The following is a 23,548-nucleotide window of genomic DNA, read 5'->3' on the forward strand; positions in this document are numbered from 1 at the left end:
AACCTATGGAGAAGCCGTTGGGATCGAGGAGACAAGCTTTGGATTCCTTAGGGATCCCATATAGGAAGGGCCGAGATTTGAGGACATTGATGTGGAGACCAAAAAGGGATAAGAAAGAAAGAAAGAAAAAAAGAAGTAGAGGGCTGTGTTTGGAGTGTTGTGGATTGAAATATCCATTTAAAATTCGAAAGAAAAATTTATAGCATAGTTATACGACCAGCAATGATATATGTAGTAGAATGTTGGGTAATAAAGAAACAACATATAAGCAAACTTAGTGTAGTTGAAGTGAAGATGTTGAGATGGATGAGTGGTGAAATTTGAAAAGAAAAAGAAATGAACAAATTAGAGCTAATTTAGGAGTAGCTTTGATACATGTTAAGTTGCGAGAAAGTTGTTTGAGGTGGCATGGACATATGCTACGAGGCTTTTGAATGTTCCAGTTTGGAGAGGTGATTTGATTTAGATTGAAAGAGCTAAAGGAGCTACGGGTAGTCAAAAAATGACTCTAGGAGAAGTGGTGCGGAAAGACATGCATAGCTTAGGACTATAATAAGTATGGCTTTGAATAGAGCTGATTGGAGAAGAAGGATCCTTGGAGCCGACCCCATTTAGTTGGGCTAAGGCTGAGTTGAGTTGAGTTGAGTTGAGTTTTATCTATGAAGCTACTATGATTGTTAGGGAATATAACCAGTGCATTGAATCTAGGAAATACTGTGCTCTAAAAATCATAAAAATCGAGATTACTAAGGGAGTGAACTGTAGTTTTCTGGTTGTCAAGGCATTGTCTAGCCCCCAAGGCCCTTTAGAATCGGCAGGGTGTGCACTTGCCTAATTTCTTACAATTTGGCCATCATGTTGGGTTTAATTTAGTTTTCTTCAAACTCATCTATGGTTGTATGCCTCTAGGGTACCTTGTTGTAATTTCTCATATCGTCAAGGTGGTTAAAGTTAGAGAAACAGTAAAACTAAGAGGTTAAAATTGGAAAAATGAGTACAACTGAGCCCTATAATTGTTGTATTGGAAAAATGAATACTTCCTTGATTGTTTATTTGCTTGTCTTGACTTTTGATGAGTTTTTTGATTGATAATTGATTGACTGTTGAATGCTTCATGTCCCCTCTTTACTTTATTACTTTATATTGATGCTAAAGAAAACTAACATTGACATAACATGTTCAGGATATTAGTAACCAGGAAGTACTAGAATAACCTGAAATGTCCTAAACTAAACCTGTTTTATGCATGCATTGTCCAATAAACTTAGGCTCTCGCCTAGGCTTCTAGGCTCCAAGGTACTTGGTCAGTGCCTTGATGACTATGTTTTCAAGACCTGTTTTATGCATGCATTGACCAAAAAGGCCTCACCTAGGCTCCAAGGTATATGGCCGGTGCCTTGATAACTATATATGATACATAATAGTATCTATTGTTTTATATATATATATATATATATATATATATAGGTTTGAGAAATATAGCATAAATTGTTTATTCAGACTCATGTTCTTAGAATTTGATATAGCTACTGTTGTTCTGTTATTGCACATCCAATCTTTTCAGGCATCAAAGAAACACTACTGCACCAACAAGCACATATGTGGACAAGAAAACATTGATGAGAAATGGTGCAAGTCTAAGCCTTAAGGAGTGTTTAATGTGTTTATTTTCTTCTGATCTTCTGCTAACATGAGGTTGCTGTAAATTTTCCAGCAAGAAGCTTCTGAAGGACCCAGCAGGTGTTGGATGCTTTGAATTCAAGTGAGTTTTTTTCGTTTGTATATCCATATTTGGTCATCAATCGTTATGTTTCTCTATTTCTTTTTTTCCATGAACAATTGATACCTTATCTCTTTCACTGATCAGAAATGCGCATAAAGTCAAAGCTCACCCATCACTTCATAGTGGCGGCTGCCATGAAGCTCATGATATTGAAGACCTTGTGAAAGTTGGACGAGCTGTTAATGGTTTAGATTATTCTATTCTTCTTATTATTATTGACCCAGATATTCTCTGGTTTAAGTTCATAAAAAATTGCAGATCCTATCTAAAGCCTTAATGTGAATACCTTTTGTTGTAGGTTGTTCTTACTATGCAGCACGTTCTATGGCAGAAGTGGCAAAGCTAGTTTTTTGTCCTTATAGCTATGTAATTAATCCAATAATTCGGAGAGCAATGGAAGTAGATCTTAAAGGATCAATTCTCATTCTTGATGAAGCCCAGTATGCACTTTCCTTAGATGCATGAGATTATTTCTACATTTTTCACTTTTATGTTGAACAGTGGAATTATCAATGATGCTCATACTATTGACAAATTCCTTCTATATTAATTTCTATTTACTATTAATATTTAAAAAATGTAACTTTATCCTCTCTCTTCTCCCCCTTCATAGATTAATGTAATTTATCTTTATAAAGCAGTATATGCGTCATTACTATGGGGGTTTATTTTAAGGAGTTTGAAGATGCTTTACAGCTTTAGTCTCAGCTGTCCTATTATTTATTGATAGTTATGCTTTTTGAAAAGGAAGCATCAATGGTGGACTACCAAATACTAAGCAAAATTCAAATTCATGCACTATAACCATCAGTTCTTTCTACTTCTTGCCTTCTCCTCTCCTTAATGTTCCTTTCAATGACAATTTACATTTATGTTTATGTTACAATTACATTCTTAGTTTAGTATATTTAGCTTAAGGACTTGATGGCTAGTAGTCTTCTCTTGATCGTTAGATTGTTTGTTGTTGGAAAGAACTTAAAAGGTTAGAAAAGGAAAAAGAACGAAGAAAAAAGTCCCACACCGGTTTTAAAATGAACCAAATAAAGGATTAGCAGTGGAAAACATGTGTATTTAGAATATAACTAATTTACATCTTTAGATTTTTCCCATGCCTGTTCATTTTGGTGCCATATCCATTGATTCATCAAAATCGGTGGTGAAATGTTTGGGCTTCGAACGAAGGCAATAGAGGAGCTCCCATTAGCTGTGTGGAGAATTTATAGTATTATCTTTGTTAATCTATTGATTGTGTTGCTTTGAATGAAAATAAACTGTAGATATTAAAACAAACGATTATTTTACCACCCTTTTGGTTTTTAATGATGTTCTATCATGATAAGATTTATGGATGCCCTCATTTTAGCTTTCAATTTGGATGCGACAACCATTCCATTGCCATCAAAGAAAATTCCATCTCCTATGAGGTATCCTCCCTAATTGATTAGTTGAGAGATTTCTTCGACAAAAATCTAGGATTAAATAGCTTGAGCTTGGTGATTCCAACTCTGCCTATTTCCATCGATTCCAGTCTTATCGCAAGTGATGGATCTCTCCTCTCCCCTGATTGCATTAAAGCTGAGGCCGTTAACTACTTTAAATATATCTTCAATCCCCCTCCCATCTCTCCTCTCCTTCTCAACAAATTCATTCCCAATCATCTCTTGGCCACTCTCAGGTTATCCCCTCTTCTGAAGAAATCTTGTTGGCTGTCTACTTCCTCAAGCCCAACAAAGCCCCCAACCATGATGGCTTGAGCATGGGATTCTTTTCTTCCTGTTGGGATATTATTCATGAGGTCCTCATCCACGCTATTCATAGCTTCTCTTTTGACCTTGGTAAAATAAAAGGAGTGAACCATATCTTCTTGTGCCTTATCCCCTAGAAAGATGGAGCATCCTCCATGTTTGACTTCAGGCTTATCTCTCTCTACAACATCCTCTACAATTTCATTGCCAAAATCCTTCCAACCGGTTACAGACTGTAATCAATTCCTTGGTTCGTCCTAACTAATCTGCTTTCTTTATTGGGAGGAGTATCTCTGACTACATTATGCTTTGTCATGAGATTGCGAGAGGTTTTAACAGGAAATCTCATTCCTTTGCTACCCTCCTCAAGATTGACTTCCATAAGGCTTTTGATTCCATCAGTTGGAGATTTATCTCTGATGTCCTACTTCAGATGTCCTTTCTCCTTGTCCTTGTGCATTGGATTCTCTCCTGCATCTCTTGCCCCAGCTTTTCAGTCCTGGTCAATGGCAACCCGACCGGTTACTTTCCTTCTTTGGGAGGATCAATCAAGGCTGCTCCCTCTCTCTTGAGGTCCTCTCTAGAGCCATCCAATCTAATACTAATCTCCACCTCATCTCTCCCCTCCCCAAATGCAAGGCCTTTAACATCACTCATCTCACTTTCGCTGACGATCTAATGATCTTGTCCAAAGCAGATACCTTCTCCATTGGGTCCATTATGTCTTCCCTTTGCCTTTTCGAATTTATGTCAAGCCTTAGTAACAACCTTCTCAAATCCCTGCTCTTTCTTGTTAGGGTTTTATTGCCTCCATTGCCCATCTCCTTTAGCTGATTGGATTCTCTCTTGGATCCCTTCCAGTTAAATATCTTGGCCTTCCCCTCATTTCCTCTAGGCTGTCTGTCTAGTGCTTCACCTCATGAAAAAAGGCTCAAACATTGGAAGGCAAACTCCTCTTATGTGGGTTGCCTTGTTCTTGTCAAATCTATGCTCCAATCTTGTTACCTTTACTGGTCGGGAGTCGTTGTCTTACCCAATATACCATCAAGGCCTTTAAATCTCTCCTGTACCTTCCTCTGAAAGGGTTGACTCTGCCAAAGTCCTTCATCCCCTTAGTTGGTCTTTTGTTTGCCTCCCCAAAGCTGAGGGTGGTCTAAGCCATTGAAGTATCAAGGATGTCAACTTTGTTGGCATTCTCAAAGCTTATTTGGAAACTTATCTCCAAGCAAAACAACATTTGGGTATCCTAGATCTACTCCTTTCTCTTTTTTAAGGTGTCCCTTTGATATGTTTACCCCTCCATTGATGTTTACTGGGTTTGGCGCAATATCCTTAAGACTAAATCCATTGCTCTTACGGCTATTTCCTCCTCCATCGGGGATTGTTCCTCCACTTCCCACTAGCTTGATCCCTAGCACCACTCTGGTGTCCTCTCCTCCTTAGTTAGTACTAGATCCACACTATTCCTTTGGTCTTCCTAGAGATGTTCCTGTTACCTCCATCATCTCTAATGGAGTTTGATGCCCCCCTCCCTCTCTCCCTCATCTTTTTGATCTCTCTCTCTCTCTCTCCACCACGGAAGAGTAGATAGAGTCAATTGGACCCATTTTCCCTTTGGTCTTTTTAGCTCCTTCTCTGTCTGGGATTTGGTCAGAGCTAGAGGTCCCTTAGTTCCTGGGAGGAAAATTGTTTGGTTCAAAGGTCATATCCCCCATCATTCCTTTATTGCTTGGCATGCTCTCTCCAACTGTCTTCCCATTCCCACCTAGTCTTTCTTAATCTATAGACACATCCATGTCCCCGCTTCCTGTTGCCTCTCTTGGAATGGTATTGAAGATGTTGATCATCTTTTCTTTTCTTTTCCTTTTGCCACCTCTCTTTGGAAGCAGATTCTAAGTTGTTGTTGGCCCTCGAGAAGGCTTGTTCTACCTCTCTAGAGAGAGTGAATTTGGGTTGACATGACATTTGCAGGTAGCACTATATTCGATGCCGCTGGTTAGTTTGCTTTTTGCTCGTCCATCAATCACATTTAGATGGAACGTAACCTTTGACCTCTACATCCTTTGATATGATTTGGAAATCCGTTTTTTTTTTAAATTAGTTCTAAGCCAGCCATGCTCCCCCATCGCAGTGTAAGGGATTCCCCAAGGAATAGGCTTATTGTTGTCTTCTCGGGTTTGCCAAGCTCCTTTTTACTTCCCCCCTTGATTGCTGCGGCTATGTAGCTTCTTGCTTTGTCTCCCTTCCCCTTTTTTCCTTTTCTATCTCTCCCCCTTTGTTTGTATATTCTTGTTACTTCTCTCTTTAATATATTATTTATTCAAAAAAAAAAAAAAAAAAAAGATGTTGGATGGGACACTAACTTGTATTAAATATGACACCAGCCCTTTTTATTTACAATAATGGAGAGAAAGTTCTAGAGTATTACAATGCCCCGTTTGAAATTGACACTTTCTGTAAAACCCATTATTACAATTATGGAATTTTTAGATTTGAGAAAAACCTTAGCATTCGAAAGTTGAAAATCCCCACTACAACAAAAAATTATTTTTTTGCTCTTGAACTAGGTTTTTTTTTGGGGGCGGGGTAAACTCTCGAACCATGGGGTTGACTTCTTATCCTTTTGGAATTTGTTTTTTTTTTTTCATTTGGTGGGGGTGTTTGCTTATTTATGAATAATATCTTAAGTAAATGGAAATATTCATAAAGTCCTTATTTAAATGATATTAGGCATCAATTACTGTTGTTCCTAGGTGCTGTTTACTGAATATTCTAAACCCAGGGAGGCATTTTGACACAAATCTACCTCCAAGTTTCCATTGGGATATTCGAGCTCTCCGTCAAAAACTATCAAAAATTGTCATGCTTCGTGGGAGAGATGTGACTTTAAAGCCTGGGGTTGATCCAGGTTTGGGTTGAAACCTGGTTGAAACCTGCTCCAATACCATTTTGAGCCCAGGTTCCGTTTAGTTTCTTGCGAAACCAAAATATCTTGGTCAAAACTACATGTTTCGACCAAGATGATGAACTATGCTATTCATGACTGTTTGATGTAGGGGTGAAAGTTTGGCCCTGACAACCCGAACCCGCTCTGAGCCCGAACAGGGTTTGGGCTAAGTTTTTTTACCCTGAGGGTGGGTTAGGGTTGAAAAACCCCAACCTTGGGTCAAGGTTGGGTTGGGTTAGGGTTGAGGCCTCACCTGGCCCAACTCGACCCAACCTTGCCCGAAATTTGACCTTGCATCTTTATAATAGAAATTAGGGCTCCAATAGGTATTTTATTTTTTTATAATTTTTAATATATGAGACATGAATGGAAAAAACATGTCAATCAAGGTTAATCCAACCATTACAGAAGCCAAGGTCAACCCAGCCCAGCCCAACCCGACCCAACCTGGCCCTGATAGGGTCAACTAGGGTGGTATGAACCCGGCAGGGTTGGGCCTAAACATGAACCCGATAGGGTTGGGTTGGGCCTGGGTTGAATTTTGAGGACCTAGGGTTGGGTTAGGGTTTTAAGAAACCCAGCCCAACCCGGCCCTGTTTCACCCCTAGTTTGATGTGTCAAAGACATTGTCCAATCCTCAAAATCATGGACTTGACTAGAACCATGTTCTTCCTTGTTATCATATAAACTATTATTTGTAGCCATTTAGGTTTCAAAAGATTGTTTCATTGCTTAGCAGGAGATGAGTTTTAGATCTTCTTATTACTCTTTCTAGATTTGGTGTAATGTTTGGTGTTCATTTTTGGTTATTCCAAATTTTAACTAGATTTGACTGTATTACAGCAATATAGAGGACATGGCACGTGAAGCTGGTAGTGTGGATGTTGAAGAAGATATGCTGGATGGTAAATATTGCATCTATTGCTATTTTTATTCTGTTGTATGTAGGGTGGCAATTATTGACCTGACCCATAGCCACCAGCTAGCATCTGCACAACCTGATCCAGTCACAGCCATGATGCAATCATTTTCCTCTTCACTGTTCTTGGTTTGCTTCCCCCACCCCTCTTCTTTTCAAGGAATGGTTTGCCTACTTGATTTGTTTTGGGTCAGTGTAAATCCAGTTCAGGTTTGATTGGACAGTAAACTGTCATCCTCAGTATTCAAACTGGCCAAATTGATTGTTGGGCCTAATATCATGCTTTTTGTCGTAAATCATTATGAAAGTGTTGCAGACAGAATTAGGGCAACTGTGCTTTGCTGATTCAACAACTTATCAACCTCTACATGAGACAATTGAGGTAAATTTTTTTTGTGGGGCTTATAACCCTAGTGATCATTGAGGCCTGCCTGGTCAGCATTGCTCTCATGCTTGTGCAGGGAATTATAAGTTGGATTGGTCAGAGGAAAAGTACCTTGCAGAAGCATGAATTTCAGCACTATTGCACTTGGTAACTTGACAATTTTATTTATATTTTTTTGTATCAAAAAAACCAGTACTATGGTTTGAGGACAGGTTCTTGAACCAAAGAACCAGATTTTTTTTTTTTTCTGTGCAAATATATTGATATTTATTTCTGTATTTATTTTGTTGTCTATTTCAGTTGGACTGGTGAGAAGGCCTTAAGAGAGCTTCAAGAGGCTGGTATATCTAAACATTGCTTCCCAATCTTGAAAGAGTGTGCAGCGAAGGTACTTCTTGAAGTTGCTTTAGGCTTAATTCTTAATATTCTCACCCTTACTTGATTTTGGTTGGTGAAGGCAATCAAAGCTGCATCTAATGTGGAGTCTAAGGAAGTTTCTTTAACTGGCATGTCCGCAGCAGTACTGGAAGGTACTTGAGGCCCTTTTTTTCCACCCATTTATCATAGATTAGGCTTTTACAGTTATTCTCTTAGCGTAATCCTTGGCATGCCATGCAGGGCTTTTCTCTTCGTTCAGTTATTTTTTCTCTGGAAATGGGCTTCATATCCTTGATTATCAGCTCGTTTTACAACGATATGCGTCGAGAGATGGGGGTCAGTGTCTCAATTCTTCGTAGCCCAATGAGAGATATAAGACCTTTTACTTTAAAGCTGCATTTCAAGAATAATTGTTATTTTGGCCATTTGTCAAGGAATTTAGTTCCTTGAGTCCCCTTATAGATCGATAAATTCAGTCATATCACTCGTCAAGATAGGGACTATCAGTGAACATGTTACTGCTACTTTATTTGCTCATAACGAATTCTGTTATGGGGTATTTTGATTAAAGTAGGATCTGAATTTTGCATTTGACTCATCCAGGCCATGACCTCTCTATACAATGGTCAGAATAACACCGTTATTTGTTCACATGATAATGGTTAAAGTGGCCGTGTAGGAAAAGCTTCTACTACGGGTTTGGAGGAACCTTTTTTCTATAGCTTTATTTTGAAGCCTAAAATGATCGTATTTCTACTCCAATTAACAAACCAATATTAATCCCAAGTGGTTCCATTTTGAGGCATCACCATATGCATGCTATGGAATGAGCTTGTGAGAATTCAAGATGAAATGATTCTAATCAAGGTGGCAACATAATTATACTTAAGATATATACATGGTTATAACAATAGAAAAATTAAAACCATTTTTGTAGAAAGTAATAGCAATACTAGATACATCAGTTTGTTTATATGAATGTTTATTTGGGAAAGCCTTCTCTCTTTATCGAGCAGCGTATTGGCAATGCAACAGTGTACAGCAGAGTAACAGTATTTTAAAATTATCTATTGTTATAATGTCATTGGTTTTATATAATTATTATTCCATCTACAATAGTCAGAATTGCCAAATCTGCCTGCCATGTGGCAAAACCAGGCGTTACATGGAGGTGACCTTCTCTACACTGACATTGTAAAGGAAAAAAATTGCCTTTTAAGTTCCTATTTGTATTATTATTGTGATGGTGATGACATACTTTTGACCTCTTATACTTGTAATCATGCTGCAATCAGAACATGGTGGAAACTGGAAACATTCTTTCAGTCTATGGTGTCTGAATCCTGCAGTGGTCTTCAGAGAAATTGCGGGTCTTTCGATGTCTGTGATTCTTACATCAGGGTAAGTAACTGCACATGCTACTTGATTATCTGTGTTTTTCTAATTCTTCTGTTCCTCCCCTCCTCCCTCATTAAGGAGTACTGTGAAACTTTTTTTTTTTTAATTTGACAAAAGTATTACAACTAGTGTGGGGTGTCTGATGGAAGAGCCTTGCCCACTAAGAAAAGGGAAAATTTTCTAGAGCTACTAGATAAGAAAATAAATTAGAAAACCAGTAGGGTTGAGTTTGTTTTACACCTACTTGTGTTGTAATTAAATTGTCCCTAAAAAAATTACTTGACCAAGTTTCTTATCAGAGAGGAAATTGAATTAAACCCCTTGTCTTAAGCTGAGTATGTATTTCCTGAAATGCATATGGTTAATTATATCCTGAACTGTTGCTTGATGATAGCAATGGATTTTACAGTTACTGCTTTACCATTAGATAATGGACTTCATTGTTTCTCCATACCAGCAGCCAGCTGATACTAGGGTTGTCAATTGGGATGGGTTCCAATCGGTTCTGCCTTTTCTGGGGCCAGGACCGGAACTGTCCCAATCAACTAATCAGTTCCAAAAATTGGGACCAATACCAATTGATAATGGGATCGCCGATTCTGGTCAAATCAGATAAGAATCGACACCCCTAATTGTCAGATTGGAATCTTTCACCTTCTATCAATATTATTGAATTGACAATCGGTTCTGCCTTTTATCAATATTAATATATTATTGATCTGATTTGACCAGAATCAGCGATCTGATTCCTGATTTCTGTAACCATGGTCCTAATCTGTTCCACCTTTTTGGCACTAGGACCATAACTGTCCCGATTGACTAATATGCTATAAACCTAAAAAAAGAACCAATCCTACATACTAATTGGCTTTTTTTTAATGGGACAGTTTGGGTCCCAGATTGACACCCCTAGCTGTTACCCACTCTTTGTACACAACTACAAATGCATAAGCATCATAACAACTCTTAAAACACTTTTAACTAGCATGTAACTAATCTATAACTCATCTTGACTGGACATTAGTTTATGGTATGCGGGTGGGTACCTGCTTTAGCTGATGAATGACGTTTTAATACCCACAGGTAATGTACCCAACTATAGGCTATAGCTGTATACAATATTGCAGAAATTGAAGGACAGAGATGAGGGACTGTATATGCCTCTATGCTGAGTACTTATAAGGATTGACCATAAAAGTACCGTCGAAGTTCATATTTGTGGCTCTGCCGCCATAACCATTTGCGTGTCTGTGATTATGCTGTTTCATTTGACAAACATGCGTTGGGAAATATCCCAAGTCATTCTTAAGGGAGATTTTAGACAGGTTTTCTGGTTATTCTTGACTATTTATCAGCTTAGTATTACACCTTGTAGAGTAATCGGGCTCTTGGTTTCATGTCTGCTTTTCCTTTTCTGTTTTGGTAAACTAGGACATTATCTCCAATGGACTCATTTGCGGCGGAACTTGGAGTCCAGTTTGAAACTTGTATTGAAGCTCCACATGTAATAGATGTTGGAACACAGGTTTGATTCATTTTTCTCCTACAATGTCGTTCATGTTCATTTGATGCTACTGGTTCTCCAGCTTCAGGAAATTACCCTTCATTTCTTGCAGCTATGGGCTGGTGCCATTTCTACTGGTCCTGGAAACTACCCATTGAATGCAAGCTACAAAACGGCCAACTGTTATGCTTTTCAGGTATAATCAAAAGTATTCCCCTGAAATTTACTGTCCATGAAATGATACTGGTTTCACTGTGGTAATCTCTGAAACTGGTTGTGAAGGATGCACTTGGTGCCACTTTAGAAGAAATCTGTAAGATTGTGCCAGATGGTGCTCTTGTCTTCTTCCCTAGCTATCATTTGATGGAAAAGCTATGCAACCGTTGGCGTGAAACAGGACAATGGTCTAGGTTAAATGCACAAAAACCCGTTTTCGTTGGTAAGTTTTCTTGTACATTCCCCCTCAAGTCAATTTCTATCAATATAGAGAGAAAGAAATTTGCCTCTGAGAATTGTCAACAATCATAATCTGTTCTTTTGTACCTTTTTCTTTGCGTTCTTGCTATGGATGCAAGAACTTTTATGGAAACTCTTATTGAATAGTGCCTTCTTTATCTGGGTATTTTCTGTACAAAGTTTACTTTTGTGGAAGAAAAAAATCGGCACAAGGTTTTCAGGTTGAGGCTGTCTAATATATTAAAGTTTTTTGCAGAGCCAAGGAGTCAGGAAGATTTTGCGCTTGCTTTGAAGGGTTATCATGGTTCAATTCTTCGAGGTAATGGACCTGCTCCTAGGAAACGCAGGGGGAAAAAACGTGACCTTAACCAGCTCGATGCAAAGTCCACTCAGAATTCTTCAAAGGGGGGTGCTGCTTTGCTTGCTGTGTGCAGAGGAAAGGTATGTGATTGCAATTTGATTGTTGGGATTTTTTTTCTAAGATGAATAAGAAAAACAAAATTTTATTTTGACTACCTTTGATTATGGATTTTCTCAGCTACTGCGTTTTTCATTTGTATATAATTGAAGCACTGTTTTCACATGAGGTTAATTGACCTAGGTATGCTCTTCAGGAATTGCCTGAACGTCATGGGTGGCCTAAGATGGAGGGCTAAATATGAGTTTTTCTGTGATAGCTCCCAGTACTTTTTCAGTTTGTTCAGAAACTAAGGTTTTCTGGTTTAACCTTCTTTGGCATGCCAACCACCGGAGAATTTTCTTTGTTAAGTAGAAATTGAGGTGCAAATGCTGCTGTTTAGTTACGTTGCATGCAGCTCATGTTATCAAGGGCTTGCTGGAAGCCTGGAAGTGATTCTTATATCTTTGTTAATTGAGATGATAAAAAATATGGTCCTTTTTCTGTTGCATACTGGCCACAGCGATTACATGCAGAGAGTTTTTGTTTTTTTCCTTGCCATAACAAAGGAACATGTTTAATAGGAAGTTTAGATGCTTTTCCTGGAGCTTGACCTATGTATCATTGACAGACTACAATTGGTGTAGTCCTGAGTTTAGGTTGGTTGGCAGAGGCTTGAAGGTTTTCTTTTCTTTGATTTTATGTTGGAAAGTATGATTATTTGTTTTGGGTCTAAAGTTGGAAATTATTAGTTCTAGTTACCTTTTGACATCCACAAGATTGGGTAGATAATTTGCATCCGAGTAGATTAGAAGTTCTAGTTTCTTTGAGCATTGCCTGTTCAATGAACTTATATCCCAGGGTACAAAAAATCACAAGGCCCCAGCTCAAAGTCATTAATTACTTCTCAGATTCTAAATGATGCAACTCCGGGTTCCAAAACCCAGCTTTAGGTCACCATGGGCCCAATAGAATGATAAATAACTCAAGAGTACAGTGGCAGTTCCGTAATTTATGGAGGCCCTTGGGAGTAAGTAAATAAGTGAATGACTAAACTGGAGATGGAATTTGAAGAGATGGAGTATTCTGGAATTAAAGTTAATGGTGGATTTTAAACAGCAGCAAAATAGGATAAGAAGGTCTTTTATATAATCTTTAAAACCCAGGTCTCTAGTTGTAATTGCAAAAAGAGGTTATCTTTAACCTCTTGATGAGAGGCTGCCAGCAGTAAACTAGCCTTTTTTGGATAAAAGAACTCACTCAAGAGAACTTTGATCAACCTGAAATTTAAGGTGAAGAATCACAACACTCAGCTCCCTTGAATGTAGTCATTAGCAGAATCTAAAATCAAGGAATAATAATAAATTCTGCAATCATATTCTAATTTAAGTACTTGAAACCAGCCTGGCTACAGGTTTGGTTTTCAAGATAAGGTGATGTTTTGCGTCTGATTCTCTGGGGTTCGACTCACTCTAGGGTGAAGAATAAACACGGAAGACCTGAAAAGAAAAGGTGTGAGGGAGATCGACACCAATCTATGTACGCTGCTGTTACCGTTGGAATAGAACAGCGAAGAAACATTTACTTTCCTGGTGGAAATTTACCATCTTGTGGAAGGGCAAATTTTGTAGTTAGGAGGAACAAATTTCTCATTTAGTATTTGCTTCAAGACGTCCTAATTTTTGACAGGTCCAAGTCGCCTGATAAATCTCGACTAGAGCACATTATCCTACCATGAACATGCATATCTAGTGAATTGAGGATGAGTTTGGCACTTATCATCTGAAAAGGACTTTTAGGTGAAAATCCTCTCGACTTTAGTCAACCATTCAAAAAAATCCTCGTGTCCCTTATTGCCATTGAACTGTGAAACCTCTACGTTGATGAAATCTCTGTCTAAGAACTATTGTCCGATGTTCTGGACAATAACTGGTCTGGTGGTGTCTCGGAGGCATATCTGTAAGTTATAGTTTAGCAAGCTAGGGTGCTGGTGTAGATGGCCTTGCATCATCTTGCCTATTGGTCCTCCTCACAAAGGCAAGAATTTCAGTGAGAGTTCTGTGAGCCTATTCCCCGTCATTCTACAATGAACTTATGATTGTCTTCTATAAACCTTTCAAACTTAACTTTAATTCCCTACTTGTTTCCTATGATTCCTTGCGCAACTTGTGGAGCTCATCGTTGGTGATGTGAGAGGGTCTTGTCATGGTTAGTTCGGCTCTGATACCAATGAATGCAATCCGGGTTCAAAATTTTTGCTTATGGTCACTATGGGCCCACAAAAATGATAAATAACTCAAGTTAAGAGTATAGTGGCAATTTTGTAATTTCCAGAACAACCCTGGCCTTTAAGAGTAAGTAACAACTGAAGGACACGTGCCAAAAAAAAGGACCAAGTGAAGGACTAAATTGTAGATGAAAGTTGAAGAGATGGAGCTGATGCTTGGTTAATGCTATCTTCATGTTGTCCTTAGCACTTCCCTTCTGTCTCAGTCGATCGTGTCCCAACTCAATCTGTTATTTTCCCTTCCTTAGTCAAAGGCAGCAACAGAGGTCGATGGGTAGCAATAAGTCAATCTGCGTGACATCTGTCTTTTTTCCCCTATCTCTTGCACTTGCTCCTCTGTCATCCGGAAAGTCTCTCAATTGCGAGCTGTCTGTTCCACTCTATTGGTCTCTCCTTTCTCAATGAGACTTGATCTTCCTGCCTGGTCAATTGATCAATCCCTCGGTCTAGGGATTACACAGACAGGAAGCGGCACATACCAATAGGAGGAAAACGGGTGGGGCTTGCTTATGAGTGGATGATAGATGGGAGATGAAGTAGAACCAGGCAAGACAGGAAAATATTGAATAGGTGAAGTGGTACTCGTAGATCCTCAAATAGAAGGCTGGCGTTAAGAAGTGTTGGAGGCTTGAGCGTGATAAGGTCTAAGAGGCCAAGAGCAAGATTCTTCTGCCCCTAAGTAGATTTTAAACAGAAGCAAAATAGGATTAGAAGGTCTTTTATGTAATATTTAAACTCCTTGTCTTTAGTTGTTATTATGAAAAGAGGTTATCTACAACCTCTTGAAGGAACCTGGGATTGCATTATAAAGTCTGGCAGAAATTTATTTTTTGCCTTCCTATATAAATTATAATGTACTTTAGGATCTATAGTATTCATGCAAAGCATTTATGGTTGTTATACCACTGACAAAAACATAATAACTCCTTCAATTCACAGAATATTATTGGATAAGTAACAGTACAACCTGCTCAAACATATGTTTTCATGTGTTTATATATCTTTTTCATGGCATCAAAGTGATTATGAAATGTTATTTTACTTTGCAGGTCGCAGAAGGGATTGACTTTTCGGATGAGAATGCTCGAGTGGTTGTATCCTTATAAAAATTGAACCTACAAGTTTGCTTTGGAGTGGTGACCAACACTTCTTGAAAATGATGATGTTACGGGTTCATATTCTGTAATGGGTATTCTAATAACCTAAGGGATTAGGGTTAGAAATCCAAGAAGAATTCCAGAACCACAGGGATGGAAACAAAGTTGACAGTTGTAGAAATCATACAAGTCAAAGAAGATTGTTCTGATTAGCCTCAATGATGGGTTCCCAGGAGCCTTAGATGATGGGGTTCAAGAAATCCAAAAAAGTTTCAGAATCGCAGTGATGTAAAAAATGACTAGTCAAGATAAATTTTAATTGCTAATAAACAGAAAATCAAATGGCCCTAAAATTCTGGTTGAAGGTCACTTAAGTAGGCAGGAATAACTCCCCTGGAGCTGATTGAAATCTGATGGTCAGATCTGGGGTTATGATGGTATCCTACTAGAATAGGATACTTGAAACAGAATTCTAGAATTGAATAACAATTGCAGAATTTTAACGTACTCAAATCAATGATAAAAAAGGATTCAAAACAGCTACAGAATTCAACAATAATAATTGGATGCTAATCTGAAACAGAATCAATCCTGATCTTAAAATAGGGTAGAGGTAAGGTTCCAACTTGAAGTAGGATTCTTTGAAAACAGTAGCAAAATCATATTTTGAAACCATGGATCAGTACTGCAAAGAGTGTGGTTGCTGTATCTCTAAACAGATCTGAAATCTATGAAGTATTGAAAGAGATTTCAGATTTTTAGTATAGTATACACATGGACTGAGAGAAGTTTTGCTACTAACCTGATTTTCTTGTTTGATTAATTAGAGGAAGAAGAACAGAATAAGGGTAGAAGAATATGGACCAAGCTTCCTACCTGGAACTCAGTTGGAATCCCACCAACCAGCCTTGGCATCTCACGAAGGGTTACTGTTTCTCTTATTCTGAATCTCACATATTAAAGAAAGCAAAAAAGCCAATTTCTTTCATCATAAAATCGTGGGGTTGTGGGGGCTTATTTGGTTACATTGTTTATGTAGAAGCTGTCTAGACAGAAACATACTTATGATGGAAAAGAAAAGAAAAAAAGGGGTTAAAACAGCATAGGATGCACACTCCCATCCAAGCTGGAAATAGATGTCCTATCTAGACTAGATTCTAACTTTAAGTGATGACTCTTGCATGGAAAAAAAGATAAAATAAATTAGTAAGGTCCTAATATACTAACCCCACTGTTGGTTTTAAGTGACCAACTGACATATGGCTTGGCCTGAACCAAAATCTGGTTCAGTTGAACCAAAACTAGTTCTTAAGGAACCATATACCTCTTTTAAGGAACCACAGGCCTATTTTGATGCTGGTTCCTGTGTTAGCACTTTAAGGAGTACCACTTCTCTGCATCACTCAAACTATTGATGAATGCTCAGTTTAGTGGGCAGAAAATGACTGCAAAGTTGGACTAAAATTAGATGGTCAGATGTTTACAGAGGAATCCTATTGCAGGTAGGACTTCTCAGCAGCAAAGTGCCCAATTTGAAGGGTCTAAACCCAGCATTCGATTAGGGAAGCAACCTAAATAAAATAGTAAACTGAAACCAGAATCAGAACAGAGACAGAACTTGAAAATCGACAGATTTTGAGTAAGCAAGTTTGGATTAGGAAACCTGAAATACAGGAAGAAGTCAGGGTTCTAATAGAAATTTGAATCTAATTGATGGAAGAAATAGAACAGTTTATCATCAATGTTCAGAGCAGCAATTGATTTTTTAATTGAAGCAACTTGAATCTGAATTTGAAAGCAAGACAGGTTGCAGGATGGAAAAGGTAGAGAGATTCTGACCTGTTTAATGAAAAATAGATGGAAGAGAGAAGAGAAGAATTGGTTCAATAATCAAAGTAAACTGAAGGCCTGGAATCCAGTAGAGCTGGCTACTGAATCTACATCAACACCACTGGGCGATCCCTGCTGAATCCATAAGAGAATGGTCTGAAATCCCCAGACCAGAAAGCAACAAAGCCTCTCATTCAATAAAATCATGGGTGATGGTCATTCTGGACAGAAAAGGAATAAAAAACCAAAGCAAAGGCTGACTAAAAATTCCCAATCAGGCTGTGATGGAGGGTTCTATACTGACTAGGACTTTGAGAAAATCCAATCACAACATGACTGGATTTTAGAAAACTGATCCAGCCTGACTACTAACAATTAAGTAAAGAATATAAGACCATAAAGAAGAGCTCACGTTTGTACTGACTTCCATTTTCCAGAAGTGATCAAGATTCTGATTCTTGGACAGAAGCTGGAACTGCAGGCTGCTTTGGCTGTCAGATTCTGACCCTTCTTCTCCTGGCATTTCTGGTGCCTAAATTCTGCACCATTTTCTTAGTAGTGTCCAGCTATCGTATGGAACTTAGTTCCTTGAATTTAATGTGAATTAATATAATGCTATTCATGTTAAAATATACTTATATAATACTAATTTGAGTTATTCTTGACTATTCTAGATAATTGTCGGCATTCCATTTCCAAACGTGTAAGTGTTCCATAGAAACTTATTGAACAAGACTAACCACTGATTTAGGTGTATTCATGCTGATCTGTTCAAACTTGTGGCAGACATGATATTAAAGTGGCACAGAAAAAGAAATATAATGACACTTACCACTCATCCAAAAATCTTCTAAGTGGGAACAAGTGGTATTGCTACCAAGCATTTCGTGCTATGAACCAGGCTGCAGGTATACTCTGCCGTTGTTTTCTTTTTCACTGTTGTAGACATAGGTGCTTTTGTTTCATTATGAGGTGGAGTATCCACAAGTTTTTGCCTAATTTATTTCTCTCAAGAGCTTCCCTGGTTTCTGTGCTAGCTTCAGCTGTTCTTCATTCTTGCAGTGTAAGACATAAAACTACTATATTTCTCTAATTTTCCTGTTGGATATGGATCTGTGCTGTATATATATTTCTTTGGTCACATTGTTCCAGTCATGTTTTTTTCTTAAATCATGAAAGATACTGGAACACCCCATATATATATATATGTGTGTGTGTGTGTGTGTGTGTGTGTGCATGATTCATTGCTTTTTAGAATTTTTGCAATCATTCTGTTTTTTTTTTCTCGGATTAGTTGGTATAAATTCAAATTATTGTCTAAAGGGTAGCTGCTTCTTCCTTGTCTGTTGGCTAAAACATTCAACTTGACTATGCTAAAAAAAGGTGATTAAAGTTTGATTAGGCATAATTTTTTGATAGGAGCTTCCACTATTTATGAATCCTTACCTACTATCATATCAGGGGACCTTTGATACCATGAGATTATAGGAACAATATACTTCAACTCCTTCTAGATGTTTAATGCCAATGTTCCCACCTTCAATTTTGGTATGTACTTTAGTCATCATGGGAGTTAGTACTGATGGTTCTTGGAAGTTAGCTGAAGTCCTGTTAAAATTATGTAAATGCATAGAAATTTTCGTAAATGATCTTTTAATTTTTAATTGGAACTTTAGGAAATTCTAAATAGCAACAAGAAAAACCAGGATTTAAAGATGAGTATTAGAGACTGGATTAATGCCCGCCAATTTCAATCTTGCCCAATCTTTGACCTATACCCAGATGTATTGGCCAGTTTCGGCGACTGACAATCCCAATCCAGATGCAAGCAATCTGGCTGATATGCACATCATAGTTTGTTGGAAGCCGTTTTAACTTTTAAACACCAATTTTTGGCCATCCTGTTAATTTTTCTGTTTTAAACTCTTTTTCATATTGATTCGAAAGATACGGAAAAAAACCGCAAAAAAAAGTTAGAATCCATTTTAAATCCGTTTAACATTCATTTTATAAACCTGATCCTTCATATGTAATCAATTGAATGCAGTTGTCTCGTTGTACTTTGCCCTCCTTTTTATACATGATATATTTTACATATTACTTATTTAGTGTTTTATGCTTCAAAATGTAGTTTGCATATATCATAAACATTTCCATACGCATCTAGTGTATCTTGCATCTCTTCAATACGATACAAGACGTCTATTAAAATCACCTGGTCGATACGATACCGATACGTTAAATCTTGGCTTAAAACATGCTTACCATGTGTAATGAAACCTAGAGTATTAGTCTTCTCAGATTTTTTGTTTTCTATATTTCTGTATTTTTCTAATTTTTATACTAACTTGGTTGTCGACTCGACCAGATTGCTGATTCATTTGGTTTGGTTGGCCACTGAATTAATCGAGTTCCTGATTTTAAAAAAGTGTCCTCTAGAGATCAATTGGATCCTGCCTATACATTGCTTTTTTTGGTTGACAAACCTGCCAATGAATTGGGTGATGCTATGGTTGGTATTGGTTGGGTGTTAGAGCCAGTTCAGATCAGATTGCTTGATCCTTCAAACCAGTTCAGAATGTCATGATTCTTCTTGATCTATCCATTTAGATGGTCATTTAAATCTTTATATTGGGCATAGCTTGTTTTATTTTTATCAGTCTTTCTCAAATTCAGACACATGTACATGCTGTAATCCCTCCCCCACTCCCTAACTAAAATGTGAAAAGACAAAGTTATCTGTTACACTTACTCTTAATTGAACGATTGGTAAATGTGATGGAAAGAAATATTAATATACTGAAATAGTTATGATCCATTCTTGTGTTGCCAATACTAATGTCTTTCTTCTTTTTCTAGGCCGTTGCATTCGTCATATGTTTGACTATGGAGCCATTCTCTTTATAGGTATACCCATCCAAATTGAGACTCATCTTCTGTCTTCAATCAATTTAAATTCAGACCCTATCAATTGTCTTACAGTTTAAAGACCCTTTTAGTTATCGTGTAACTTTCTATTTATCTTTATTCTGCAAGCAGATGAACGATTTAGAGAAGAGAGAAATATATCACACATTTCCAAGTGGATAAGAAAGTCCATCAAACAGTATGACAATTTTGACATGTCAATAGAAGGATTACAGTCATTTTTCCGTGATGCAAAGGTTACATATTTGTCTTTTTTTTACATTTATTTTCTGTTCTTAGTTGTTGAGTGTCTTTTACTTTTGTCAGAATTATTGTGCTATAAAAATTAGTTGCTTGATCCAAATAATTTGTAGGAAAGATTTGGGCCAAAAGACATGAATGTGTTGGGCACTCCTAAAGTTAAAGAGGAACATATGCCATGTACAAAGCAGAAGTCTTTAAGCAAAGGAGCTGTTCACACGCATGATCATCATGATGGACAGAAAGTAATTTATAGCAGTATAACAACTGAAAAGGAAAATCAGTTCTCTCAGTCTGTGATGTCTATGAGCAAGGATAATCTCACTCTTCCTCAAGTGAAAGCTCAATGTGGTGTTGAAGATGAAGAATTTGTTCCACTGGTTGAGAAGGATTTGGGTAGCGACAAAGAATCTATTGTTTTTGATTGCAGTTCTGAAAAAAACTTGAGGTAAGTTAATATAGTTGTGTTTTTGCCAGCTGTGTACTAAATTACTAATCATGTACTCGTCAACCAACGGATCAGCTAGTTGGTCATACAATTTTCTTCCTCTGATTTTACAGACTACATGGACATTAGAACATGTTTAAATTTGCAGGTTTAGCTTCTGGAATTGTTTTATTAATTTTAACTGAAAGTATGAACCTAGACTGTTATCTGAATGTTTTCTTATTTTTTATGCTTTCAATTGAGTTACATTACCAAGGTGCTCTTATTTAGTCAGATTTCAACCGCATGCATCTACTTGTGTTCTTAAGACCATTTTAGCTGATATTGAATTCATGACTTTTCAGGTGGTCAGAGACTATACCCACAGCATCCTTTAATGAGAGTCGAGAAAAAATCTTAGTCAATGAAACATCTGGTGTGGGTGAGAATGGAACTGTTGGTAGTCCTCAAGATTTTCCCAAGGCTGAGAACTCAAGTATAACCGTATTCCAGGCTTCCAATGAGTTATCAGACCAACTTTCGTTCCATTCAACATCCCTAGCGAGTCCAAGTGGAGCTGCCTCGCGAAGCAAATGTTTTCTTATGGATACTCCTGAAAGAAATGCTAATATGGACATCTGTGATCGAAAATCAGAAAATGAATCTTTGAATTTGAGTGTAAATTCTCATACCCAGAAATGGAGGAGGCACATCAGTTCTCCATTAGTAAACTTAATTCAAGAGAAACAGTTTGATATTCCCAATGCCAAGTTTCCTAACCATGTTGATTGCAGTGGAAGTGTGGGATCATCTCGAGATGCGATCCGCAAAATTGAATTCGATTTTGAGGTGAAGGACCCTAAATGCAAACACCAGAAGCTGAATCTTCCACAAAAGTTCCCAGTGAATAACAGTGTCACCTTACATGCATCTTCCAGTCCTGTTATGGATGAGCAATTATATATCTGTTGCTCAATCTGCCAAAACCCATTGGGATTGTCTGAGAATCATTTCCTTGTTACTTGCTCATTTGTTTCGTCTTCAAAAGTTTACTTGGCATCCCTCCTTGGAAGTCGAGGTGCATCTCCAGCCAGAAATAGATCAATAACTGTCCGAGTTCTAATCTCTGATATCTCATCTGTCGATCAGCGGCTCTATAATAGGCTCGCTCTTGAAGGTGCTCAAAAGCATGGTGTATGGTGTGAAGAAGATGGTTGTGTTTTTGGTACTGTTTTCTGCCCCTTCTGTTCCTCTCCTGACAGTTGCCTTGGTTTACAGATTATGGCAACTGATTCATCAAATATTCACTTACTTAACAAGGTAAGGATTTTCTGGATATTTAAGTTTTAGCAGGATACTTGCACATTGATTTTGCACTTGGGATTTCACTCCTGATTTTTGCATATTGCATTGATTCTCCGAGTTTGAAACCTCATTTCTGCGATTTCTTGCTGTTGCCACCCTAGTACCTTCAGCAACTGCATTTTACAGAGGTGTAAGGTATCCATTGCTTTTTCTTTGTTTGTGCAGATCTTGTTTTACCCTAATCGTTTGGAAATCAAGAACCCTGAAGAATCAAAAGATGAGGTGGGCTTATGATATTGTCATGTTTGACAGTACTAAGTTGCTTGGTATTGTGGCATTGCTTGCATAAAGAAATGGATTTTAACTATACAAGAATATATACCTGTGTAGCATGTTGAGCAGTCAATGATCCATCTGTTTTACCACTCTACCAGCTTCACATGTGCAATATTCAGCCAAATCTTGTGGGCTCATCACCTCAACTGCATTTCTTATTTTCATTTGCAGAAGGAAAGGACTTGCATATAAACTTAATCATGATCATTATAGGAGTGTTTAGAGGTCTGCTTGGTTTTCCTAGCTAGTTGACCTCCTACTTGAAAAGTAGCATGTGGAATTGAGGGCACTGTCTACTTGTTTTGCAGTTTCCCTTTCAGTTGGAGAGAACAGAGGCAGAAGGAACCGTTGATTAGTGAAAGAATAGAATGTAGTATGCTGTAAAAGTGAAGGGGGGGAGGGGGAACAAAAAGGGATTTATCTCCATCCTTGTCACACCCCTGGAACAGGCAACATTGCTGATAACTAAATCTGGTCCTCTTCCTTGTTCTTTCTTCCTGTTGCACCTCCCTCATCCTTGTTTTATATATTACATTGTGATTAAATGAACTTGAATGGTTTTAATATGGAATGCGAGGCAATTGTTAGGGTGTTAAATCAAGTTGTCTTTCCATCAAATTCTTAGAGATGAAATTACAATTTTTTTTAGAGAAGTAACAAAATTATTTTAGGTTTTGCAAAGAAAAGGCATACAAAAAGGATGTATAAGCTATACAGCTGTAGGTGTATATACCCAGCAGAAGAATGAATCTTTGCAATGGTTTCAAAGATCATATTTCTTAAGTTCGGAACTCAGATTTGATAAGCCACATGAGTTCCCAGCTTCCTTCCTTTCTCATGTCATTTATTTTTATGCTGAGACTTTTCTAGGAAATAGTTTGGACTGATGTTGTAAGTACCCCCTTGCCACATCCACATTATTGGGTGGTCTGATATCATGCCAGCCTTTCTGACTTCTAACATTTTTATTGTTACAAGGGATCAGGGAATAAAAATAATTTTCTTGGTGAATTTTGCATTTTGATTATAACTTCTTGCCACTTAATCTTTCAGGTTTTGGTGTTGACTTATGTTTTTTTTTTGGGTAGAAGGTGTTGCCTTCAATAGAGCAATTTTCTTATTTACCACAACAGAATTCAGAAGGCTGGAGAACTACAAAAGCTAAGGTTGGAAGTGTTAGTGCATT

The 23,548-nt window shown here is 37.7% G+C and overlaps 1 protein-coding gene across 6 annotated transcripts in view; it reads left to right on the plus strand.

Annotated features, from left to right (window-relative positions):
- Positions 1-23,548, plus strand: part of LOC122090493 (Fanconi anemia group J protein homolog) — a 31,670-nt gene that overhangs the window by 7,408 nt on the left and 714 nt on the right. For 2 of the 6 annotated variants that reach the window (XM_042660112.1, XM_042660115.1), the window contains exons 4-27: positions 1,565-1,629; positions 1,715-1,762; positions 1,868-1,968; positions 2,082-2,223; positions 7,319-7,380; positions 7,703-7,776; positions 7,856-7,926; positions 8,080-8,167; positions 8,237-8,309; positions 8,398-8,493; positions 9,453-9,558; positions 10,987-11,080; positions 11,172-11,255; positions 11,342-11,498; positions 11,772-11,956; positions 15,249-15,293; positions 17,801-17,829; positions 17,913-18,034; positions 19,986-20,033; positions 20,166-20,290; positions 20,408-20,742; positions 21,087-22,041; positions 22,252-22,308; positions 23,451-23,528. In XM_042660112.1, the coding sequence (XP_042516046.1) occupies positions 1,565-1,629; positions 1,715-1,762; positions 1,868-1,968; positions 2,082-2,223; positions 7,319-7,380; positions 7,703-7,776; positions 7,856-7,926; positions 8,080-8,167; positions 8,237-8,309; positions 8,398-8,493; positions 9,453-9,558; positions 10,987-11,080; positions 11,172-11,255; positions 11,342-11,498; positions 11,772-11,956; positions 15,249-15,293; positions 17,801-17,829; positions 17,913-18,034; positions 19,986-20,033; positions 20,166-20,290; positions 20,408-20,742; positions 21,087-22,041; positions 22,252-22,308; positions 23,451-23,528 (3,240 nt within the window). Of the gene's footprint in view, positions 1-1,564; positions 1,630-1,714; positions 1,763-1,867; positions 1,969-2,081; positions 2,224-7,318; positions 7,381-7,702; positions 7,777-7,855; positions 7,927-8,079; positions 8,168-8,236; positions 8,310-8,397; positions 8,494-9,452; positions 9,559-10,986; positions 11,081-11,171; positions 11,256-11,341; positions 11,499-11,771; positions 11,957-15,248; positions 15,294-17,800; positions 17,830-17,912; positions 18,035-19,985; positions 20,034-20,165; positions 20,291-20,407; positions 20,743-21,086; positions 22,042-22,251; positions 22,309-22,670; positions 22,837-23,450; positions 23,529-23,548 lie in introns of all 6 variants that reach the window. The other 4 variants (XR_006143658.1, XR_006143659.1, XM_042660113.1 and 1 more) reach the window with 4 other exon arrangements.

Source organism: Macadamia integrifolia, chromosome 10 (assembly GCF_013358625.1).
Source record: "Macadamia integrifolia cultivar HAES 741 chromosome 10, SCU_Mint_v3, whole genome shotgun sequence".
NCBI classification, from domain to species: Eukaryota; Viridiplantae; Streptophyta; class Magnoliopsida; order Proteales; family Proteaceae; genus Macadamia; species Macadamia integrifolia.